General features: G+C 38.2%; 1 protein-coding gene across 7 annotated transcripts in view; it reads left to right on the top strand.

Annotated features, from left to right (window-relative positions):
- Positions 1-25085, top strand: part of CDK14 (cyclin dependent kinase 14) — a 289389-nt gene that overhangs the window by 218569 nt on the left and 45735 nt on the right. For 6 of the 7 annotated variants that reach the window (XR_014943062.1, XR_014943061.1, XM_015853369.3 and 3 more), the window contains 2 exons: positions 2680-2819; positions 6978-7124. Coding sequence is in view for 4 of the 7 variants with exons in the window: in XM_015853369.3 (XP_015708855.1) it covers positions 2680-2819; positions 6978-7093 (256 nt within the window). In the remaining 3 variants the exon portion in view is untranslated. Of the gene's footprint in view, positions 1-2679; positions 2820-6977; positions 7125-7592 lie in introns of all 7 variants that reach the window. The other variant, XR_014943060.1, reaches the window with a different exon arrangement.

The raw sequence follows: 25085 nt of genomic DNA, 5'->3' as shown, positions 1-25085 counted from the left end.
TCTGCTGTATGCCACTTTTTCTGAAAGTACGTATGCTGTCACGGCTAGTAACTATTCCTTGGTGATTAGTGTGACAGTAAGTGAAGCGTGAATATTGAGACTTGCCATATCATGCATGCCAAGTTCCTATATGGCCCAACTGCTGTGAGACAAAACATGCTATTATGTTTTAGACACAAAGCCATATTGTATGAAGTTCCATTCTGTCGCATACTGAAGGAGGTGTATTTAAAAATCTAATCTTTTCTTCTTTACTCCTTTTTGTTAACTTTTCTGTATTAGATACTTAACTACTGAACCCCATCAGAACATTCAGCTTTTGTCCCTATTGAAGAGTTGTTTCAAACTTATATCAGAAAAATCATTCATGTTTTAAGGAAGATATTTTAAAGAGACTATTGGCAAAAAATAAAAATTAAAAATTAAAAAAAATAATAAAAAAAGGGGGGGGGGGGGGGAGAAAGAAGAAAGGAGGAGAGGGAGAGAAGAAGGAAGGAAGGAAGCAGAAGGAAGGAAGGAAGGAAGGAAGGAAGGAAGGAAGGAAGGAAGGAAGGAAGGAAGGAAGGAAGGAAGGAAGGAAGGAAGGAAGGAAGGAAGGAAGGAAGGAAGGAAGGAAGGAAGGAAGGAAGGAAGGAAGGAAGGAAGGAAGGAAGGAAGGAAGGAAGGAAGGAAGGAAGGAAGGAAGGAAGGAAGGAAGGAAGGAAGGAAGGAAGGAAGGAAGGAAGGAAGGAAGGAAGGAAGAAAGAAAGAAAGAAAGAAAGAAAGAAAGAAAGAAAGAAAGAAAGAAAGAAAGAAAGAAAGAAAGAAAGAAAGAAAGAAAGAAAGAAAGAAAGAAAGAAAGAAAGAAAGAAAGAAAGAAAGAAAGAAAGAAAGAAAGAAAGAAAGAAAGAAAGAAAGAAAGAAAGAAAGAAAGAAATTGGAAACAAAACCAAACATTCTGATGTTCCAAACCATTGAGGCTATGCACTAAATGGGTTTCCCCAAGCAATTCTAATGTACTAGATGAACATGGTCATACAGTGCCTTTTTAATAAGTAAAAGAATAGCTTGACCTTATAAAAAGCAATAAAATTTGTCATGTATTCCTCTAAGGCATCAGTTTTAAGACTGACAACCTTAGGATTCCACATGCATATGCCTGCTGCAATGTCCAGTTACCGCCAGAAATGACCTTAGCAGCAGACATGCTATTTGGAGAACTTTTTCATTTTTGTGCAAATCTCCACAAACAAAACTGCCACTTTGATGTTGACATTTGCTTAGCTAAAAGTAATGATTTCTTCCTTGAGATACTTGGATGAGCTTCTTCAACATGTAGTACATAGGAAGTGAGATGTGATCATTATGGTCCCTTCTGACTTTAAAATCTATAAATGCTTGGGAACTTGATGCTAACGACACAGTAACAGGAGTCTCCAAAGAACCATATAAGCAACTAACCCCCACAGCCCTAAATGGAGTAGGGCAAGAAAATGTAATGATAAGAGCAGATTGAAATATTTTTGCGGACTGTGTGATAAACTTACTCTTTTTCCTACTTATTAACTATAAAACAGGTTCTAATTTGGACTTATGCATTCACAGTTGTATCATTAGTTGATAGGATTTTTTTGCAGCCTTAGATACTTTTGTTGGTTTTATATTGTATTTATGTGGAATCTACTCATTTTTTGACTTTGGCTTCTTGGTTAACTGATATCTTTATGGTGTCTGAACTGAGAAGGTGATTTTGGCTAATAATAAATAAATAGGAGGTCTATTATATACCTTGACATTTTTACCTGATGAGAGATCTGTAATGAGCAATTTATAGTATTTATAGAGTTACCTATAGCAGTAGTAACACCATGTATACATGATTCAGCACCTCTGTTTGAACTGCGTATTATAAAAAATTTGTTGGCTTTGGAAACAGAGCATGACCATACCATCCTAGACCAAAGCTACATCCTGATGATCACCATTTTACTTTTTCCTTTCCTGATCTTTTATTTTTAGCTTATATTTTTGTATTATACCACAAGCATTTAACTCCTGGTAAAATAATGAGTTTTCCCCGAATTCCCAAGGTAGTTTACAAAAGATAATTCACTCACAATTTAGTGTTCGCTTTGCATTAACACCTATTGAAGTCAGCCTCCTGCCATGTGAATAGATGAAAAATAAGTCAATGCTTCCCAAAATGCCTGTATGAAACATGATGCATATTTTCGCGTTAATTATCACTGCATTTTAAAATCCGATACTTACAAATTTTTACAAGTAATTGTTATTTTAAGCCTGGATTTCAGGATTTTAGATAGAAATAACTATTTATCTGCAGTGCTATAAACCCTCAGCCTGTCATTATATTCAAACAAAATGTAAATGAAGAAATCAGAACTGTTGCTTTCAAGATGCTTCTACTCATGATCTTTCAGTGTCCTAGGTAGGGCATGTGTTATATGGTACATTATATGATCTGTATATGAAAAATGTGTATAAATTTTCCACTATCCATCCAGAAATAATTCATTGACTCCCAAACCAAAGGAATGTGTTTCCCTACAGTGCTTCCAAACAGACTTTGTTCTATACTGGTTAGCAAGACTCTTGTTTCAGCAGGGCCAACTGCAGATGGTATTAGTAAACAGCGTGATGAGATTGTTTTTCAGAAGAACCTTCTTGTTTGTGTTTCAGGCTCAGCTATGTGAATCATGCGGAAGATCTAGCCTCCAAACTACTCCAGTGTTTCCCAAAGAACAGATTGTCAGCACAGGCAGCCCTGAGCCATGAGTATTTCAGTGATCTGCCCCCTCGGCTATGGGAGTTAACTGATAGTGAGTATAACCGATTAAAAGCAAAGACAGTAGTTCATACTGATGCATGTGTGTATACTTGTATGTATGCTAACACTCGTGTGCAACACATTCACAGATGTGCACATCCACACACAAAATACATGAGTGCCATTGTGCATCTGAAATTACGTAGTTAGCGTGTAGTTTGCTTGACACAGGAAAAATGGAATCTTTTTTTCTTCTCTTTTTTTCTTTTTGCTATCTCTGCTCTGCAGTCTGCAGCTAGCTATCTTTGTATTTGATTATGTGTGCAGCCAAGAGAATTATCTGAATTGTCATAAAGCAAAAGGAAAAATACAATTTACATATTTAGTGCTTTTCATTTTCTGACATACAGTACTTCTTAACTAGCTGCAGCATGCAGGATAAAAATCCAGAATCTCTATCTGTTATAGCAGTAACCTTTAGGAAGGGAAATGGCATTGAGAAGTCTGAAAAACACAAAGTAGAGAATTGGTTAATTTGCTGAATTAAACAGCGTAAGTAGAAGATGGGGGATGATATTTCCGATTAAGAATGCTTTCAGTGATTATGTGCATCTTTTTGTGTCCTTTATCAAAGAAATGCATTCCAATTGACCTGGAAAAAACCAGCATTTATGCTGATATTTGTCTCTTTAATTCTTGTCTGGAGTGTTAAAAGTGCCCTACTGTTTATTCTATGGAAAAATATCATCGTGCATGATATTTGTTGCTTGAGAAAATTCTAGAACAATAAATAGGTTTCACAGGAGAATACAAATCATTATTTTAATTTAACTTAATATGAGGAAGAGGAACATGCTTTCATTAGAATCAAAGAATCATAGAATGGCCTGGGTAGGGGAGGACTACAATGATCATTGAGTTTCAATCCCCCTGCTATGTGCAGGGTCACCAGCCACCAGACCAGGCTACCCAGAGCCACATCCCGCCTGGCTTTGAACGCCTGCAGGGATGGGGCATCCACAACCTCCCTGGTAAACCTGTTCCACTGTGTTGCTTTTTTCAAACATACATCCAGTACCAAAAGACCTAAATCCAGTACTTCAAGGTAAAATCTTTGGGTATGTAACAGTGGTGCATGTGCTTAATTGTAGCTAATGTAGAATTTTGCTTGTAAAATTGAGTTTACTTTCTGAATATTAATCCTCAGTAGATTTTGTTTATTTCAGACTCAATAAGAAAACTCTTCCAAAAGTTTCATTTATCCACTCTCAGTATGTGTAATATGTGTATATCTCCACATGTGCTGAGCTAGCCCTGTGACTGGCATTCTAAGTGCCCTACTCCTGACTTGGTCCTGAATAACTCTCTCTCATTTTTAGAACCCGGACATTAACACTGAAGTGACAACACTAATTTTTGTACAGTGTTGGTTATGTCACAGATCTGGCCTTTGCTCTACAAAAAGATTCCCAGCTCCCTCCTCTGCCATGAAAATCCCTTGCCCACTCCAGTCAGTTTTCTCACTCTGGCCCTTCATAAGCTGAAAATTCAAGAGATGCAGCGTAAATTAAGGGTACCACTGAATGTCTGCATTTACTGAAATTGAGGCAAAGAGATTTATTTCTTCAGAACTAAGGAAACATCAAGAATGCCATTTCATTTATCCTTTTTCCTCTAAATGGAAAACAAAAATCACTCTTCACTGGTGACATCTCAATCCTTCTGACTGTGTGATTTAGTCTAGCCAGGATTTTGAATTCTGAATTCTGCAGTAGTACTTTTCTGTTAATATGGACTTATTACCCACTTGCCACTTAGTTTATCAGTCAGTGGTTAAATCCAGTTCTATCAGTGAAGTAAATGCCTACACATTATCACTCTGCAGCAGGCTGCCAACAGAGACAGTCTTGTCCTAGTCATTAACAAGCACAATGTATGCAGAACACCAGAGGGGAATTAAAACCACAAAAAATACCTCAGGGTGGTATTTTTAATATGAGAATTTAATTTGTAATTTCACAGATTAAGAATTTTGGCTGCATTAATCCTTTTATCAGCTCACAGCAGGTTATTTGCAGAAGCATAACCATAAGGCGATATTCATTGGCAGAAACACGTCTTTGCATAACGTTAAACATCAGGAGCAGTGAAACCTTTTGAAGGGGGGAGAATAAAGATGAAAAATCATTATATTTTAAAGCAAGGTTCTTCTAAATGCCTCCAGTAAAATTTTGAGTTACTGAAAGACTATTTCTGTGGCTAGTAGATAATCATTATGAAGCATAAATCCAGATGCAAGAAAGGACAATCCCAGTATCAAATACTACAATCATTTCTATTTAATATGACTTGGATATACTTGTAAACATATTTACAAAACAAAGAAGTCATATACTTTGGAGTTTGAAAAATGTTTACTGTATAGAGAAATCACCGCTCTTTGTGATTCTGGTTCTCTGGGTTAATGTTTTACACTGAGAAAGACTTGCTATTCACAGCTAATTAAATGCTGGTATGAACACCCTGAGAATCTGTGTGTGTGTGACAGTATCCATCGCAGAATGTTGTCCATTTCCAGTACTGAATTGCAAAGTTGGGGATTTAGGACCAAAACCAGTGAAAGACTCATGGGTGAGGCAGAAGAAAGAGAGAGACAAATAAAAAAAGTCAGTTGTATGATTTTCCAACTGAAAATATTGTTTCTTCAGAATCTCAGTATTTCACAAAAGTACAGTGCCTTGGCCTAAATAAATAAAGGAGAAAAAAATGTTTCACTGTCTCTTTTTGAGGTTAAATACTAGGTATTTATCTTCTGGATAATATTTTACAGAATGACATTTTAATCTTGTGCTTTATTTTAAATGTGCTTGCAAAATTTATTTGAAATTTCATTCCCAAAAGGGTTGATTTGGGTTTTGCTTTGGTTTCAAGTCATGGCACAATTTCAGTTGGTTGTTAGGTTTCCAGACAGGAGCTGTCTGTTGTGTAACCATGTTCACTTTTTAAAATGCTACATGGAAATGCAAGACTTTTACAATTCAGCTAAAATATTCTTGTCTGGGAATACAATGCAGTTTATGAAGCAACAGAGTTCTCATTTGTGTCAGATATGAGCAGTAATCTACAGATTAACCCTGCTACTGTGTGTGTTTACTTACTATTTTCTATTGAAAAAAGTAATTCCTGCTTTCATATCTGAAAGCTCATATTGATTTACTTGTATAGAATTTGTCATTTGTAACGTATGCTGCTGAGGAAATCAGAATATCAAATGCAAGTTGAGATGTCATAAGTATGATGGGAAGACCTGCATAAAAATATCCTCATCTTTTAAGTGCAGGAAATACAGCTTTGCTAATCTTTAGTGCAAACAAACAAACAAAAAGGAAGCTGTTGTGGCCCTGATCACTTCTTTTAACAGTCAATTAACATTTCCTCATGCAGTAATGCACTGGCAGCTATCCGAGGATATTTTTGTATGCATGTTTTTCCTTGGAAGGTACCAAAAATTAGTCATTTTTCCCCAACATTTTGAGGTATCCCGAGTAAAAGTGAGTTTTCTTATCATCACTGTGTGAGCCCTTAACCGTTTGCAGTCTGACTCCTGTGATTAATGTCATGTCTGCTGCTAATTAGATGCCTGGTGTTATGTGGAAATCCTCAAGGTTTTTCTAAATCATGCAGAAAGGATTTGCCTTATGTGAAGGCTTTTTGAATTTCTGGAATATTTTTAACAAACCTAATTATCTTTAACAGTTAGTGAAACGAAGTCTAATGAAATCGCTCACTTCTACAGGCTTGCAGAGATTTTTAAGTTGGTATATGTGATGTCAAATTATTGCAAAAATTTGCTGGTTTTCTTCATCTTCATAATTAACCCTAAATGTTGTCAGGAAAATTTCAAGGGAAAATATGAATTATATGCGTGGCAAGGAAAAGTAAGCAAGCAAATACACTCCCTGGGAACAGTCGTGTTTTTTATTTAAAGGTGCATGCAACAGAAAATGTTGGCATCAGACAGCTTCCATCACAGCACCTGCCATTCCTCTCCATTCACAGTTTTTACAGTGCTTACTTGCATAATTGGGTGGTGTACATAAAAGCTGTATTTATTCAATGTTGTGTTTGGCATAGATATTAACCAAATGCTTTTATATTACTACTTTTTGGGGAAAAATCAAAGATTCTGAACTGACGTTCTGTTTTGCAGTGTCTTCTATTTTTACTGTACCGAATGTAAGATTACAAGCAGAGACTGGAGAAAGCATGAGAGTCTTTGGGAAAAACAATAGTTATGGAAAAGGTGTATCAAACAGCAAACATTGAAGAATACCTGAGTTCATAATTGATAATGCAGGTAAGACATGGTTATTGGAAAGTATGTCTTTGAAAATACAATTTGTTTTGGATTTTGGTAGACTAATTACAAAACTGAACTGCATATTTCTTAAATTGCACGTGTTCGAGCAGATAATCTGTTTCTGCAGTATACATCTGTCAATATGATGAGTGTAAATTCTTGGCCTTGTGGGCAAGATCAGTGTGACTGACAGGTTGAAAACATCACAGAAGTCAGTGCCAGCAGATTAAACATTGAATTGCCTTTAATTTGGACTGAGCTTTTCCCCCTGGTAAGATAGGGAGTGATAAAATACCTCTTACCAATTCTCTTGTTAAAATCTGGGGCAAGGACAAAGGAATGGTTCCTTTAGTAAGTCTGGTAAACTTGATAGCAGGAGGTTGTTCTTGATGGAGACAGGAGTGTTGACATGTTAATAAATTTGATCAGTATCTCTGGATCTGCTAGAATTGTTTTTGTTCTCAGACAGCTTTGATACCCACTGGGGATTTGATACTCGATCTTTTCGATCACAGTTGTTCGGGGATGGAACGGTAGGTAATTTGGCTCCAGATATTCCAATAATAGAACAGAGCAGAGAAGGGCAAGTGTGTAGAGAGGCTTACTGACTTGAAGTAAGGGAGCAGTTGCTGTGTAACTCTTCTGCTGCCCTTGTACCTATTCAAAGGTATAAACTGTTATTTACATGGCATATTTTCACATGAAGTCTATCTTCTGCTATTTCTGCTTGTTACAGTGTCATGTTACTTTCCATAATGAATTACCTTCATTGTTTTACTATTGGTATTTACATGCAATTATTATTATTATTATTTTTAATCTATAATGTTATAAAGGCTGTTTGCCTGGCAGACATCAATGGCTGAATACTGAAAAGAAGTGATTCCGGTCTTGACAGTCTGCCCCAATTTTTCACGTGCTCTTTGCCAGCAAACCATTTAAGATTTTCTAATGTCAGAAATGAGTCTGCCTCAGAGCAGTCTGTTTACATCTTTATTGACAAGCTAATCCCTACTTTTTCCTGGGGGTGTGTCCCTGCAGACATCTCTTCAACCTTGTCTGCTCTAACATGACATATCATCTATCTAAACTGAACTTCAAATGTGCCCACGTGTGCTAAAGACCTTTTGTGTGGAAGTTAATGTGCAGAATCTTATTCCTAATGTACGGAATCTTCTTTCTTTGTCTTCAAACAAATGAAAGTTTTCATCTATACAAAATGCATGGTATATATATATATATGTTTGGTTGTTCTTACTGAATCTGTTTAAGCAGATACAGATGACTGTTAAAAATTTTATCTGTAAGCAGAAAGAGAGAGCCATGTGTACCTTTGATGTACATTGCTGTACTATTGTGGCTGTTTAACCACAGCTTTAACACAAAATTGCACCTTTCATTGTATTAAGGCTGGGGGCACTTAACAAATATTAAGTAGTGGTTTGTGTACATTACTGATTACAGTTTTCCATCACTGCTTGGGACTGCATTGTGGTAGATGTGTACAGTGAAATAAAAGGTCAGTTCTTGACTGTACTATTTGGCTTGAGCCATAAGATGTAGAAAAGCAGATAATACTGAAAGAGTGTAAAGTACAATGTAAAAGTCCTCTTCCATTTGCTATTTAGAAAACTCAAACTCATTCAGATGAAACTAGAATATCTGGGGAGGCAGAAGAAATATGGACATGGAACCTGGACGTTGGTGGGGACGTGTTGGGTTGAGCAGAAACCTCTAAAGGAGTGAAACTAGCAAGCAGAGGGAAAGATCAGTCTATGTGGAGAGAGTAACAAGTTAGGATAAATCAGACTGATGTCTTGATAATGTGAAAGGGAGTCCTGGTGAAGGCTTAATCTGAATAGCAGTTGTCTGTGACTTTAAGTAGAAGAGCAGTGATTGACAAGTATTATGATCAGTCAGTAAAGCGAGTAGAAAAATGGATGAGATAGAAGCTGAGTCAGTTATTTTAGCAGAGGAGCAGAGTTGTAGTAAACAAAGTTGTAGTAGCAGGTAGGATATTTGGTGTGAGATATTCAGACAAAGTCACCATTCATAAGGCTCAGTGAAACAAGAAGATGCATGAAAAGTGAGAAGATGTCAGTAGCTGCTCAGGGCTATGAACGTAAGAGAGGTGAGAAAGGAGGCAAGCAGAATGAGCTGTTAAGTATTAGCAAAAATGGCTGGATAACTTAATACCCTGTGGAGTTAAAAGAAAATTTAAAAATGCCAATGTTGCAAGGAAATGGATCAAATTATAAAAAAATACAGAGGAAACCAAATACTTGCAGCCCATCTCCTGGACAGGACGAGTACGTGCATGTTTTTATCTGTCTTCTTGAGTGGACTTTGCATATAGAGAGCTGGTAAGGAATTAATGGAAGAGGTGGAATTTATTCAATCACATGTTGGCATCTGAGCTGATCACTAGAGTATCCTTTCAGATGCAAAGAAGTACTTCCAGAGCTTGGATCTTCTTGTGCCAAAGTTGGTATTTAAATACATGCAACTGATTGCACTCTTGAGACAACTATTCCTTATCATGTGGTATAAAAAGGAGCCTTTTTTCAGAAATATATCTGTGTGCCTCAGTATCCAGCTGTGAGACTGCTGGTGAGCATGGAAATGCAGTAGAGTGTGTGCAATGGCCTTGTCAAAGGGACAAGATCCCTGTTCCTGCCTGTTTTCAGGGATCCGAATTTTGGTGTGTGAACAACCTATTTCATTTTTTTAGTTCCCATCAAAAATAGCATCTATGTATTTCCACTGAAAATGAATTGAGGCATTCCAGTATCCAGTATTCATCAGGAAGCTGCAGAAGAGAAATATTTGTAGGCAGTTGATCCCTGAATCTTCTGAAGTGTAGGTGGGGAGAATGACTCTGGATTTTGTGTATTTGTTAATTAAAAGACATGCAAAAAAAAAAAATAATCTACAAAACCAACAAACAATGAATAAAAACATAAAACCAAGGGACCATTTTCAAACAATGTCAAAACCACAGCGGTGTGGAAGGAAATTCTAGTTTTGTGTCTGTTATGTTTGTACTTTTCATCCCAGTGTTCCTCATTTTCTTTGTCAGGGTAGAATAGGGGATAAAATAGAGAGCTCCAACAAACAAACATTGCCAAATCTTGCTGTGATAATTTAGAAAGTTACTATTTCCTGCTGTGCTCTCCATATGCTTGCCAGAAGCTGCTGCCCTAACAGTACACCCACTGAATTAAATCCACCTTTCGTTAGGTTTTGGAGAGCAAAGAGATTGGGCTTTGCCCAGGAGAGGCTGAGGCATGAGCAAACATCAGCATCTGCCAACTTTGGAAGCAGCAATTTCTGACAGATCGGTGACGGAGAGAAGCTAAAGGCAGCAACTTTGTAAATGTCTCTATCATCATGTGTTAGAGCTCACCTGCTGCCCCCAGAAATAGCTTCAAAGAAGATGAAGAAACTGGTGCATCCCAGAGAATTTCTACTCTTTAAAATATTGCAGCACTTCAATTGCCTGCCTGCAGTAAAAAATTGCCTAAAATAGCGATGACTTGGGATATGTTTCTGAAAAGTAATGCCTGTGTCAGACCTGTACTGGTAATAGGGCTTTTGTGGACTAAATTGTCATTGTCGTGGACTCCAGGAGAAAGACAACACATTATTTCAGTGCCCATGGGGAAAGAGCTGGCATTTGGAGTTATCAAGATCAATTTTCAGGCTAGTCCCTAAATAAATATGTAGTAATGAGCTCTATTTTACGCAGAAGAATCTGTCAGCAGTGAATTAGATGGGGGCATTTCAGGGAGAGAGGGAAGAAATCTTTTGACCATATCCAAGTATCTTCAACCTTTGTGGTAACACCAAGATTTTTATATTCTTATTTTGTGCCTGAAGGTTTTCTGTCTTGCCTTTTGTTTTTTGTTTTTGCTTTTGTTTTTGCCAGTGGTCAGAAGGCATTTCTGTGGAAACATTCCCCATCTCTATATATTCTGTTGAGGTACACTGTATATAATATTCATCTATCTGCACATGTATTGTTTTATCAATATGAGGGTGGACCATACGAACCTCTAGAGCTGCTTTTTGCTTTGACTGGCGGAATACACGGCTAGAGTGTGTTTCTTTCTGGAGCAGGATGAGTCAAATTGTAATTGGAAAGACAAGGCATTACCTGGTACCAGATAGCAGGCAGTGTTTTCTCGTGGTGATTTATAATCCCCAGTTCTCATTGGCTGACCAGAGACATGAGATGTGCTCCTGACCTATTGTGTGCCTCCCAGAGCCACAGGGACAGCTTCATTCAGGATGGTAACACCATATGCTTTTAAAGTATTTAACCTGTATTACCATAATGAAATCCCCTGGCTTTCAAAATCACTTTGACAATTCACTGGAGCAAAACAAAAAGTGGTCTTTATTTGTGTTGCTTCACCACACGCACATGCAACGGAGCAATCCTGAATATCAATTGCAGGATGCTGAATTCTTTCTTCCTCGCCCATTTAAGCTGGCAACTGACACAAGCCCAGCCAATGGAAGGGACGATGTTGTCATTCGGGTCAGCTCAGCCGTGTAAAACAAAATAAAGCTGAATAGGTGACAGTTACCAGTGTAGTGGCAAAAAGGGCTGCTTACTGAAGAGCTTGTCTGATTTGGCTGCTTCTCACCAACAGTGTTCCAAAGCCCAAAACTGTTACCTAAAAAAATCCCTTTCTACTTGCTATCTGGGGAGAGGACTGTTTCAGCCCTATTCAAATAATTTCATTTTTGATTTTTGTCCCTTTTAAATCTTCATTGTTGCTTTTGCAAATTGTGTATGAGTGCTTCTTTTGCACTGATGTGTGGAAACAAGAGTTGTTGCCTGCTTTGCACTAGTCAAGCTGCAGGGAAGCTACAGCAGTGTGTGTGTCAGCAGTCAGTACTGAAAAGTCATTCTAATTCAGTGCTTCCACGTGTTTACTCTATCCTGGGTATCCCAGCATTGCTGAATCACTGTGGAACACTGTATATTGTGCTTCTGAGTCTTCGTCTGTCCAGCTTCAGGGGATAAAACCTTGTAATTACTGTGCAGGAAGGTCTGTGTGTCAGCCACGTTTTGTCATTGTAAAAAAGCTGAAAGTAGCCAGTAATGTTTTAGATGTGCTAGATTTAGAAATTCAGTGTATGCCTGGCTTGGGAGATAAAAGCTCAGTCCTAGAAGAATAGCAGTTATTAGTCTCATTTTTAAATGCACCTTTTTCTTAATAGATCCAAGTAGATGTATATAGTCATTGTGCTGCTGCAGCTGAAAAAGATGGAGTGCTAAGTACTGAAGATGGGATGTTTAAATTTCTCCTGCATCTTTTAGTACCAGACAGTGTCTATACATGAATGTTGAGGGTCAGTTTAATTATTTAACTAATACTGGATTTACATAAATTGGCTTTCATGAAAAGGCTAATAAGATGCAGTTGTGGTGGGCAGCTGAAAGTAATTTGGGTTCGAGTCCAGTAATGATAGTACTAAACAGAGCTGAAATTGTAGCATCAATTTTGTAAAATGTTAAATTAGTGTTAAGCTGTGAAAGATGACTGCAGGATCCAAGACATATTTTGTCTGTTTAATATTTTTAGTGCCATTATTTTCATATGTTAACAACATAATGGTTTTATGAGACTGTTCCAGCTGTGCTTTACTTAATATCAAAGAATAAGATCACCACACTGATAGAATATGCCCTAAATTTAACACACAAGGGAGAAACTCCAGGCATTGGGTTACATTTTCCTCTTGATAGCTAAGAATTTATTATCTCATTCCTATTAGTGTAAAATGAGAGTTATAGACTGAATTTTGCCCTTAATTCAGCCATAAAGAAAATCCTGCTGTCATCAGTAAGATCTGCTCAGATGATGAAAAGAATTGAGGAAATTGCTGGCCTGCGCAAGGCCCCTGTCATATAAACCTCCCATCTCCCTTAAGCACGTGTCAGGCTGGAAGGTGGAGCAGGTGCCCACACAGAAGTTCTCCAGGTACCTGTGGTGTGCCACAGGGAAAGGTGACCCACCATCCCCTCATGGAGCTGGTGGGAGCTGGAAATAGGTTTGATGGTGCTCCTGTGTCAGTACTACATCAGTGCTGAGTCAGTACAGCTTCCATTGGCAATGGCAATGTAAATACCCTGCCACTTGGTCACACTCAGGAAAAGCAGGCAAAAATGCAATCTCTTGACTTCCTGATAAAAAAATCCATTCGGAGCATGGATATTCTACTGCATAGCATTTGGGAAAGTGAATCAGTGAAGTTGTTCTGCAGAACCACTTGGCCATCTAACCACTGGGACCCAGACCTTTCCTATACACAGCATGTAACAGTACCTGCACCTGTGCCTGAAATTCCTGAACCAGAAGCACCACTTAACGTAAGTGTGGATCATGGGTTGTGGTAATTGAATGGTCAGGGAGCTCTGGAAGTGTCTGGGGGAAACATTTGTCTGGGATGATGTGGCCTCCATCTGGCATCACCTAATGAGCAAAAGAGCTTTGTTCATGAGTGTCCTGAGTCACATGGGAAGAGAGTAGAAGGGATGTGAGGAAAGGCTGATGCATATGAATAAGTGAGAATAAACAGGATTTCCAGAAATGCAGGTAGTATTCTGGATTCAGAGTTAGTCTGAGAGTTTCTTTGGGACTGAAGAAAGTGAAGAGAAAGAAAGCAGAACAGAGAGAAGCAACTCCACTTCTATTGGTACGAACTTCACTTGGTAGGACAAGAATTTCCAACCTCCATAGCCAGGAGAGGTTGATCCCATGTTATTGTGCATGAAATTATTGGCTGCTTACTGGTGTGATCTGTTTAAGTCACAGAGTTTCATAACCATATCAGCTACAGAGCTGGCTGAAGGAAAAGGTACATTACTGCTATTAGAGATATGTTTTTGTTGAGGGAGAACACCATATTTTCTCGTTCCATAGCATGGTCTGGAGCCTATTTTTAGTTCAGTTCTAACGCACAATGACTTGCCTTCAGCACTGCAGAGATTCGCTTTTGAAATCGTTTTTAGTGCAGAGGTTTTAATTTAACAATTGCTAAAGCTGTAGGAAAGATGATAGTGATATTTGCGTGAATGCATGTGCTCAGCTGCAATGCTGTTCATCTGTCTTCTGGTTTGCTTAGGACACAGAAAGTGGAGCCTCTATGCCAGAAGAGCACAGAACACTGTATTGTATTATTAATATTAGGATAGCAAACGATTCCTACTAGACAGGCTTTGTGGTCTGCTGATGCTTTAAGAAGTGTCTAGGCATGAAAGGCGGTTTGAGTTAAAGTGGGCTGATAGCCTGGGATGACGTTTGAATACAGAGAGGACAATGTATAAATGACAATGACTGGGAGGGAGGCAAAAGCTGTTCTGAGCTATCCCTATTCTCCCATGGACAGTCACCTCTCCTCCGGGATTATTTCATCACGTGACCCCTCAGTTAGGCTTTGTCTAAGAGGAAAAGTGGAACCACTGAAGGGGAGAAACTGAGGTTTCCAGACAAAGCAGAGGCTTCCAGTGCTGAAACACGGTCTGTAACCCAGAGAGACAGCACAGCTAATGAGCGGCATTGCCTCTGAGGCACAATTTGTAGCATTCAAAAGTAACAAAATACAGTCCAAAAAACAAGAAAACCCTAATTTTTATATGAAGAGAGAGCTTTACATTTGTATACTGAGTGTGTAGTTTATGTTGCCTGATTCCTTATGAAACAAAAAAATCAACCCAACCAGTGCAAAATATGTGCACTGAATACTCCTAGGTGTGGGGAGAGCCTTGCTTAAAAACGCAGCAGTAGTTTAAAACTCAACTAATAAAAATAGATGAATCTATTGTGCCTCATCACTGGGGATGAGAGCATGTTCCTCATGCTTCTAGTATCAAATCAATCTAAAAAATCCATGGGAGAAAAAAATAATTAAATTTTCCGATAGAAATATGATACAGAAGAATACATCTGAAACTGTATCATCCAATATTTTAAGAAGAGACAAATTGGCTGTTTTTGTTACTTTGTGACCCTATTATAAATTAATAATGTTGTTTTGGAACATATGAGTGTTCTGAATTAGGAATTATGAGTGATCATGTTCTGCCATTAATACCTTGCCATTAATTCTGTAGAGACATTTCTATAACTCTCTTGAAGTTAATGTAAGGACTGACTGTGAGTTGTACATTCCTACATGGACACTGTAACAATACTATCACAGCATGTGATGTCATGGTATTAGCCTTTTTGTTTAAGTTTTCCTTGAAATTTACATTATACAATTACTTTTAGTATCTGTCATCTTCACTTTGTGCATTGCTCATCTGCTGAAATCTGGGTATTTTACAATCTACCTGTTAAGTTTGATTAACAATAAAACTAGCTGTATGTAGGCAAAGAAAGTCTACACAATTAAATCTGTCCTTGTGTGCTTGAAAGCTTTAACAGTGAGTAATCTGTCACATCATAAAAAGAACAAAATCAAAACAAGTTAGTCATTATCGTGACTCTGCTTGGTTTCAGCCCAGAAAGTCTCATCTAGACTATGTAGATATTGTATTTGTTGTTTTATGTGTCTGTGTGCAGACACTTGTAAACACAGAGGTGTAAATGTTGTCAGCATTTAAATTAGGTTAGAAATGCTATTTATGGCTTACATCAACAACAAAATATATTCATAATCATCCCTAGGTGAAGACACTCATTTAACAAGCTTACAGCTCCTAATTAATTCTGTAAGGAACGCCATTTGGCAGAGCAGAATTATGAGGTTTGCATATTGATGGTGGCAGGGAAAAATATATCTGTTTTCTATTTATATGGAAAATTAACTTGTGTTCTTCAGAAAATGGCACATCTCGGAGGTATTGCTCTCAAAATGATCTCAGGCTGGAAAGAAATCAGTAATTACAGCACCAGGCATTCAGTTCTGCCCTAATTTTCCCCCCAGTTTTTCAGTGTTTCAGCTGCCTCAGAGCCTTAAAGCACTCTCATTAGGTAGCTGCAGAGCTGCCTGCCTGCCTGCTGCATCACGCTCGTGCTAGCATTCTCCCTCTCTATCCATCTCCTTCTCTTTCTTTCCCTCTCTTCCCCCCGCTCCTGCCTTGGGAGTGACTGTGAAGATCATTTGCTGAAATGATTGGCAGGTTAGAGGATTCGATCAGATGAGTTCCTCTTAGTGCAGGTCAAAAAGGCTAGTTAGCAGGAGCTGTCGAAAAATGCCAGCAGCATTCGAAATGGGAAATGTCATGACTTCGAGGCAGGGGGTGCCACCTGGAACAGAAAGCCCCCAGCTCATTAGCAAGTTACAGGACTCAAGCTTAACTGGATGGAGCAGAGGAGGAAAGATAATACCCAATAGGGAAAATTATTGTGAAGTGGAATTGATTTCATGTATAATTTGTTTATCACTAGAGGGGACAAATGCTGTCCTCCTGACATGTGCAGAGGAGTGTGGACTATGAATGAAGCAACTTAGCATAATCTCCAGGTTGAGCTCCAGATTTAAAGAATGCAAACTTCTTTCTTCCTAAGTGTGGAAATGATCAGGTCATGTTGCATTAATTAAACTTGACATACTCTCCAATGGTTTATCTGGGTAATTTTAGCAATTTAACAGAACATGGTAGATATGAGCCACATTCATTATTAGCATGGGGCAATGTTTTGTTTTCTGGGTGCGCTGGTGAATTTTTTAGCAAGCTGCTCTTGTAAAGAGATGTGTTTCTGTTGTATGTTGAATTATAACGTAGCTCCTTCTTAACCCTTATCAGACTGCATAAAATCAGGAGCCAATTCCAGCTGCCTGATACGGTTTCAGTTCCAGGAAGGAGTGCATACTTCTAGAAAGTATGGATTTAAAAATAAACAAAGCATTTTGGATTGGAGTTTGAAATTTAATCTGTAATGAAGACAGCAAGCTCTGCTGGCTGTTAGGGACTAAAAGAATGCTTGTATAAATGCCAGAGTTACAGAATACTTTATCTGAAGCATTCTGTAATGATAAAATTGCAGGGAAATTTTCTATTCCAGGCACTTTAACTAGTTCATGGTCATTAATGTTGCCAAATAGTCATTTGTTTTGCTGGTCTATATTTTTGTATAAAAGACACAATTAATATCAATGGAAATGAATTACATGGATTTTTTTTCCACCATAGTTTTGTTTGTTTGTTTGTTTTGTTTTGTTTTGTTTTGTTTTGTTTTTTTCAGAAATGTGAAAAGCAGTAGAGGACCATGATACCTTCCAGAGCTTTTTATCACAGCATCTTTTAGAGGCTTTGATTCTAGCTCTGCTCCTCCTAAAGACAACAGGAGGGTGCCATGTTCTTCAGTGGGAGCAGAACTGGCTCCCTTATCCAAACTAACTTAGAGACAGCAATACCATCAAGGGCTGAGGAAATTAGATTTAAAGGCTGCAAGCTCTCCCCAACGATCTTTTTTTTTTTTTTTTCCTTCAAACTATATATCTTATTGTTGAGGAATGTGGTCTTTTATATATTGAATGTGAACTTCCTTCAGAAGTTTGCAGCTTGTGCTTATGCAGTCCCTGGGCTGAATACTGAGGAGTGTTTGCTTAGTGTTCTGATCCTTGATGATTTTTTTCAGCTTTCATTTTCTTTTATCCATCAAAGATTTACAGTTAGTAATGGAGTAGCCAGGGTTTGTTTTATTGAGTAACCACAGGCTGTTGAATTTCCCTTTCTCTACCTAATGTGAATCAGAATCAGATTTTTTGAAAGGACTTTCTTAATCAAAATATTTGTACAGAGACTTACAGATTAGTGTTTTCTGTTTTGCATTTAATATAAAAAGCTTAGCATTAACATTCTGCTAGTTTGCCAAAACAAAGAGTTAATAAAGCACAGTAAGCACAAGCATTCTTTACCTTTCAGATAACTTTTCAGTGCAACCTTCTTTCAGAAACGCACTGTGAATATTGGCTGCCATAGTCCACTCTAATGAATGCACAGCCTCAGACCTCTGCAAAGTTCAATACAGAGAGGAAAATATTGGAGTAAAAATATCCTCTAACAGATCCCCTAGGAGAATTTTTCACATCTTGGGTAGCTCTGCACTTGCCCAGCTACTCTTTAAGTAAAAAACTGGAAGTTAGTTTGAAAAGTACAGAAGGTATTCATTACTCAGTATCTGCTCTGGTGCTTTGTTTGGGGAAGTGATATGCATTTAAATTATTTGAATGGAGTTTGACGACGAGGCTTTTATTAAGAAAGGAGAGCAAGCTGTCTGGGAAATCTCCAAGTATGTTAGATCAGTGGAGTAAAGCAAAGACCAGTAAGCATACAAACCTGGGAAGACCTGCTAGACTTTAACCATGAGATGTATCTGAGAGACCAGTGCTGTCTGTCTGCATCTGGCAGCAGCTGCTGGGACACAAGGAGAGGAATGTTTTGGCCAGGAAATCAGGCAAGCATGGATAATCACTTTTCCTCAGATTGTGTATTCCACAGGTTGGTGACCTGTGCGAGTCCTGTGTTCCTGACCAAGGAAGTTATCTTTCAGGATTAGAAGAACGTAGTTAGAGTTCAACAGCTAATATTTCCAACAATCTATTTTTTTGCAAGTAAAGGAAAGTAGCGTGAAGCAGAAGAAGGAATTTAATCCTTTTTCTTCTTCTTTTCTTTTTTTTTTTTTTTTTTTTTTTTTTTAAGCTGGAAGGCTTCTGTATTTTCATTATTGACTCAATGTTTTCTTAGCTTCTAGGAGCTTTATAATCAAAATGAAGAATGGTAGTAAGGAAGGAATTAGTAAATGCCCACTGTCCCTCAGACTTACCAGGAAAGCATTCCTACAGTTCTTTGACATTCACTCCAATCCTGAGCCATCTATCCTTAATGCATAATGGTTTGTTCCTTGACTCTTTGGGGAATATCAGAGAGTAGCAGTAATGGGGAAATCACATACTCATCGTTTCATCTCTACATCTCTGCTCCAAAGTTGTACACACCTGCCAGGATGTGTTCTGTGAAGTTACCCATCTTTGTGAACCACTTCTCAGCCAGAAAGGATCTCCAACACACAGTCCGTATTCCACGTCAGTGGCTCCTTTTATCACTATCTGTCTGTAAAAACACTTACTGCACAAGTTGCTTGTGTCTTTTTGGGTGGAAGTGGACATACAGAGTGCACTGGAAAAATCTAATGAGGCTTGAGGTCATCTAAACAGCTCTGGTGTAATGTGAGCAGTTGTTGATGAAACCTGGTTCAATCAATAAAATTTCAACCTTTGTTTTTATATATTATGTTTCGACTTAAATAGGACAAGATAAAACAATCCATACTTTGAACATAGGATCTGGCCATGTCCTTTTTCTTTTATTCCTTTATTCTTTTTAATCTATATTCTGTGTCTTTGATATCAGTTACTTTGTAGTTTTCTTTTCCAACCTGTGGGTTGAAGTAAACTGATACAAGCTCAAAATCTTTTCCTAAGACTTTGCCTCACTCTTTTTTTTTTTTTTTTTCCCCTCCAACATTACAGTTCCCAGAAGACTGTTTACATATATGACTAAACTTTTTGTAGGGATGTTTATGTAGAGTCAGCCACATAGGAGGTTTCTTGACCTGACTGTAAAAATCCTTGATCAGGAACTTTAAGTCTTAATTTTGATACCTAGAAAATGGGGTATTATTTAGGGATCATTAACCCTTGCCATATTTCCTCAGAGAAGTTAAAAACTGAGAATTTCTTATTTTTCAAATACTACATGGGCTCTCTTGTATGGACTACACTCCTCTCTTCCTTTAATCTTCTCCAAACCTCTTGGCTTTCTGGGAAGCTACTGTACCAGCTTATGTGGTACTGAAATTAGGAAGGTTACCAGTAGGTCACAGCACTGCTTCCGTCATGAAATGGCAGGACAGAGTCATCTCCCCCTCTCCGAGAATTCTAAATGCAGCATAGAGAAACTGCAAAAACACCTGGGGGTTTAGGTGGATGTTTTAAATGCATCTCACTGGAACAAAGTGATTCAGAAATCTAATTCTCTTTCCCTGAGCTACTGTGAAAGGCAGAGAGTAAACGGAGCTCAGTCTGAATGCATGAATCCTTACAGAAATACAAGAGGGAGAAACACATCTCAGACTCAGGATTGTAGGAAGATACACTATTCAAGAGCACCTAAAGCACCGGATGCCAAGAAGAGGCAGGAAGTCCACCAGATGTCATCCATAAAATTTCTTTGTTCAGTGTGTGTTTAGTGGAATCAACAAAATTTCAGCTCATATCTGTGAAAGAAACATACTCTTTACTGGATATTCTGATTTTCTGTTCTGAATCCACTATGAATTTTGATCATGATAATGCACAGAATTTAGCAGACACACCTGCCACAGCAGCCACCCCCACACACATACACATACACATATTTGCTGTGGTCAAGAAATAAAGAAAAATAAAGTGGATTTTAGAAGCGTGTAACTATCCTTACTCTTAATATTATGACGTGTTCCTCAAAAGATGGTTGGATTTCAATGTTTAAAGAAAAAATGGCAACCTTTCTACAATCATAAAATAGTCTCCAAGTTCGAAGCAAACATAGTGTAAGGTTATGTGCTAAAGGTGAGAGGATACTGATTCCATTGTGGATTCTTTGCACAGCCAGAAATTTCTTTGCTCTTGGTGCACATCCAAGGGGGAGATTGGAATGTAAAGAGACTTAGCTTTGTAGTCACTTGCTTTTGTATATAGACTGCATGCAGTTATGATGGATAGGTATCCTTTAAGACCCAATCTTTCTGAAAGGCAAAAGAATTCCAGCAGATGTAAACTCAGTAATTAAATAGAGAGTGCTGTCAGCCTTTCCTTCATTTAACCTAAAATAGAAAACAGATAAGGGCAGACATGAGGTCACGTTTTGCCTTTTAAGGTAAATAATCCATGTGAGCTTCCCACAGCATTCAGCCTCAACAAGGATAAATGCAGTTGCTATATGGGGCTGGGTCCATCAAACCTGATTCCTGTGAGAACCTTGACACACAAGGGCTGTGCAACACAAGGCAGGGCTGGACTTGGTCTGTGTGTGTCTTATGAAGACGCACACAGATTACTATGTAATATGCATCACATCTGCAAAACTTGAAGATTTTTGGTTGGTCAAATACATATGATCTGGTACTAATAGAAACAGATCACTTATCACCATATCTAAGGAATTAGAAATGTGTATTAATTACACCCTGTTACCCAAATAGGATGTCCATCATTCTATGTTAATGACATAGCTTTATTCGACTCATTTCATTTTTCTTTATGTTTTACCCAGCTGAATAGCTCAGTGCTGCCATAGTGTCCTGTATTATATGGCTAGCTTTGCCTTTTGAGCTGCCTGCATCAGTTTTCAGTGGCTCCCTATCTCCACTGTCATTCTTTTTCTTTACTCTAAATGTTTCCAGAAAGAAAGAGAGAGAAAGAAAGAGAGAAAGAAAGAGAGAGAAAGAGAGAAAGAGGGAAAGAGGGAAAGAGGGAAAGAGGGAAAGAAAGAAAGAAAGAAAGAAAGAAAGAAAGAAAGAAAGAAAGAAAGAAAGAAAGAAAGAAAGAAAGAAAGAAAGAAAGAAAGAAAAGATTAAAAAAAAAAAAAAAAGAGTGGGGGAAAGAGAGACTGCTGTGGAAAAATAAAAGTTTAAAAGAAAACCAGAATGAATGCTTCACTTGTTGTCTTTTAGCACAATTACCATACCTTAGGAAATATGCAGGGAATAGTTAATTATGACTAAATGAGCTCCTTTTAGAGTTCATGGCAGGCCCCAGCATCCAACTGTCAGTGTTGTGAAAGATATTGAATTGGAAGGCTGGGCTCCCTGTCAGCCAGTAGGATGGTCTGCCTGAGTAAAATAGACAATGAAAAGATAGCTGGGTGAGGGTAGCCTCAGCAAGGGAAACACGTATGGCATTTGCATACTTCTCCTGCAAAGGGGATTTAATCCAAAGAAAGAGGGAGATTTCTGTATTGTCAGCCAAGGCTTTGTTCAGGGCGAAGAGCAGAAGGAAATCTGATGAAGGGGCCTTTCTGAAGCCCTTACTCACAGACGTGAGGTTGTTCTAGTGAAGTTATGTACTTTGGGATTGTTTACACACTATTGTCTGTTTGGAGATCTTCTAAACTGAAAGATCCAAAGTATTCTTCTTTGCTAACACAAAAGCGGGGAATTTGTGTGGTAAAAATGACTTACGCTGCAAAACCGAACGAGTTCTTTTCATTATGTGCACAAAATACCCTCAAGTTCCTTTTTTGGTGCAGACAAAGTTTCCTGGTATTTCTCAGCCGGGATCATATATCACAAAATTCTTTCAGACTAGTAAAAATAAAACCAGGAGAATTATGTTCTCAAAGCTGAGATAGCAGAGAAATCAGATAACCTCCAGTCTTAAGGCAGCCAAATGCTTGCTGCCTCCTCCAAAACAATTCTTTGTAAAGGGAACAGCATCCTGCCAACTAAAAATAGTGTTTTAAAAGTCAGTTGGGGTAAAGAACTGTACCTCCTCTCGGATCTTTTCTGTCCTATTTTTTTTTTTCTCGCCTGAGAGATGGGTCAGAAGCCCTAAGCTAAATCCATTTTGTAGAAAATGTGTAGTAGAGCTATTCCATTCCTAGAACTTTTCTGGATAAAATAAGTGATTAGCGTTTCAAAGCCAAAACCTATTTAAAAGTGTTGGCAGGCAAATTACTCCTCCTTGGAGTAATAACTCTGCTGACAGAGCACACAACTACCTTCTGAGGTTTTCACAATGAAGAAAATGCATCATTTCAGGAATATGATTTTAATATTTAGGAACCAAACAAGCTGCATTACAGTACAGCATTTGAAATATATGGCTTTTGGGTTTTGTTGCAGTAAGTTTTGTGTCACGGCCATAGTCCAAATGATTTTAAATAGCTTTTAATTATGTTAATCTCAGTAAAGATCCCATTCTTTGTGGAATGTATAATATTACAAAATCAATTCTATAAATATCTCTGTCAACATCTAGTTACTCATTTTCCCTTCAGCTCTGTTTCTTAATGGTCATTGTAAAGCAACATATGTTTCCCTGTCATGCTCTGTGAGTGTGACAGACAGCAAAGTCCCTGCTTGAATATAGCTTGCGTTTTCTTTAATAGAAGTGTGTATTATCTTTATCTTGGTCAAATCCTGGGAAAGAACATGCAGAGCAATTTCTAAGTTAGCTTGGAATATGAGGTTGGATATACCTGCATGGGTATGTGTGTTTGCTCTGCAGTTGTTCAATAGTTACAATTAAGGAGAAAATAAATATCTCTTTAATACTAATAAATGATTGAACATATGATGAAATTTGGCACTCAGTTGTTTCGGTGGCTTTTTTTTTAACCTCAGACACTTCATTATGCTCATTCAGATACAGATGCTGGTGTTTCAACATAACTTTTGTTCAACTAATAATGATAAACATGAATCATTAAATACTTAGCCTTGTTTACTCCCACACGGATCATAAAACCTCGCAGAAATATGAGACAGAAGAAAGTCTGTAAGAAGTGAGCTATAAGACACCAGAGCACCCCCAGTCTTCAGAGTGTTGATGCGACTTAAAAATCAAGCACAAGAAAGGGTGTCAGGTAATGGAAAATGTGCTGTATCCAGCTGCTTGCTGAGCATTGTTTGCCATCTGGACTCTAGAAAAGCCTGAATGAATTTTGGTATCTCCTTTTCTTCCACCCTACAGAAAACTGGAAAGGGAGATCAAAGGTTGTCCAAGACGGGTGCTAAACTGAGGTGTCAGCTGGCACTCAGTATGCACTTCACACCTCCTTCTACTAGTTTATGCCTTAAAGTGTTTACATTTTTCTAGCTAATTAGTGTAGTAGAAACTCTGCGCTATAAGGGCTATTTACCAAATGGTATCCACTGCCAGGAAGCAAAGCAGCACTATCCATAATGTAGTTTTTGACTGGCTACAGAGAAGGATAAAGAGTTTAAGTCCAACATGGGTATAATGTCGTACACAATTTCAGAGCAATTACTTTTTTATTAAGTCGTGAGTCTTTATTGCTTCATAAGAAAGCGATAGCATCCTCCTACAGTTCTTCCCTCCTCAAGGAAATAAACTGATGTGAATGCCTCACATGCTGGCCATCTTTTCTGCTGCCTTCAGTGGTTATAAAGAACCCAACCTCAGAAAGAAACAGTATTGGGAAAACAAAGACAGGAACGTGGTAGTAATAAACATGTCATTTAAACCTTACAGGAAAATGAGCATGGTTTATTTAAACATCTATTTTAAATGATAGCTAATGCTAATATTTTAGTAACACAAAGAGAGATCTGCTGCTGCTCTCATTCTCAGGCTCTGTTCCCATTGAAGGCAGCAGGAGCTGCACGTACAGCTCCCAGTGCTTGCATCTCGAACAGCATCTAACACGAAACTGAGCAGTGTTAAAAACTAGGAGCCAGGCTCACTACAGCACTTATAGTCAGCATGTAGCAGGATGAAGGAATGTTTTCACTTCTCTTCCTTTTTGTTTCAAGGTAAATGTGCAGTCTCCAATTAGAAATTACCCTTTGTTAGCTGTAGTCATCTGCACCTCATCCTGGTTTGCGTTTTTCCTGTGAGAAGCGTGTCAGAATTTGGGGGAACTAAATATACTTCTTTGTTGGCGAGCTTGTTGAGCACAGCGCAGCGCTCGCTTTCCCACCAGGAAGGTCAAGGCCGCTGGGGGGCCGGGCTATTTTCTGAAATGATCCCTACTGTCTGTCCATGCTGTCTGACAGATTGAAACAGTTGTCTGTGTCACAGTTTTCAATGCTTTTTAAATGCCTCACTTTCCATGAAAGACATAAAATATTAGGCAATGGGGGGAAAAAATTGTTAAAGGAGCAATGCTTTCTCCTGTATAAAGGGGGACTGGGTTTTCTTCTCTAAAGTAAACTTAATTCTGTTTAAAATACATCTATAGGCTGACAGAAAAAAAAAACTTATATG

Source organism: Coturnix japonica, chromosome 2 (assembly GCF_054131305.1).
Source record: "Coturnix japonica strain WE chromosome 2, WE-NBRP24, whole genome shotgun sequence".
Lineage (NCBI taxonomy): Eukaryota > Metazoa > Chordata > Aves > Galliformes > Phasianidae > Coturnix > Coturnix japonica.
Note: the sequence above shows the minus strand (reverse complement) of the source record. Positions and strands in the feature narration are given on the sequence as shown.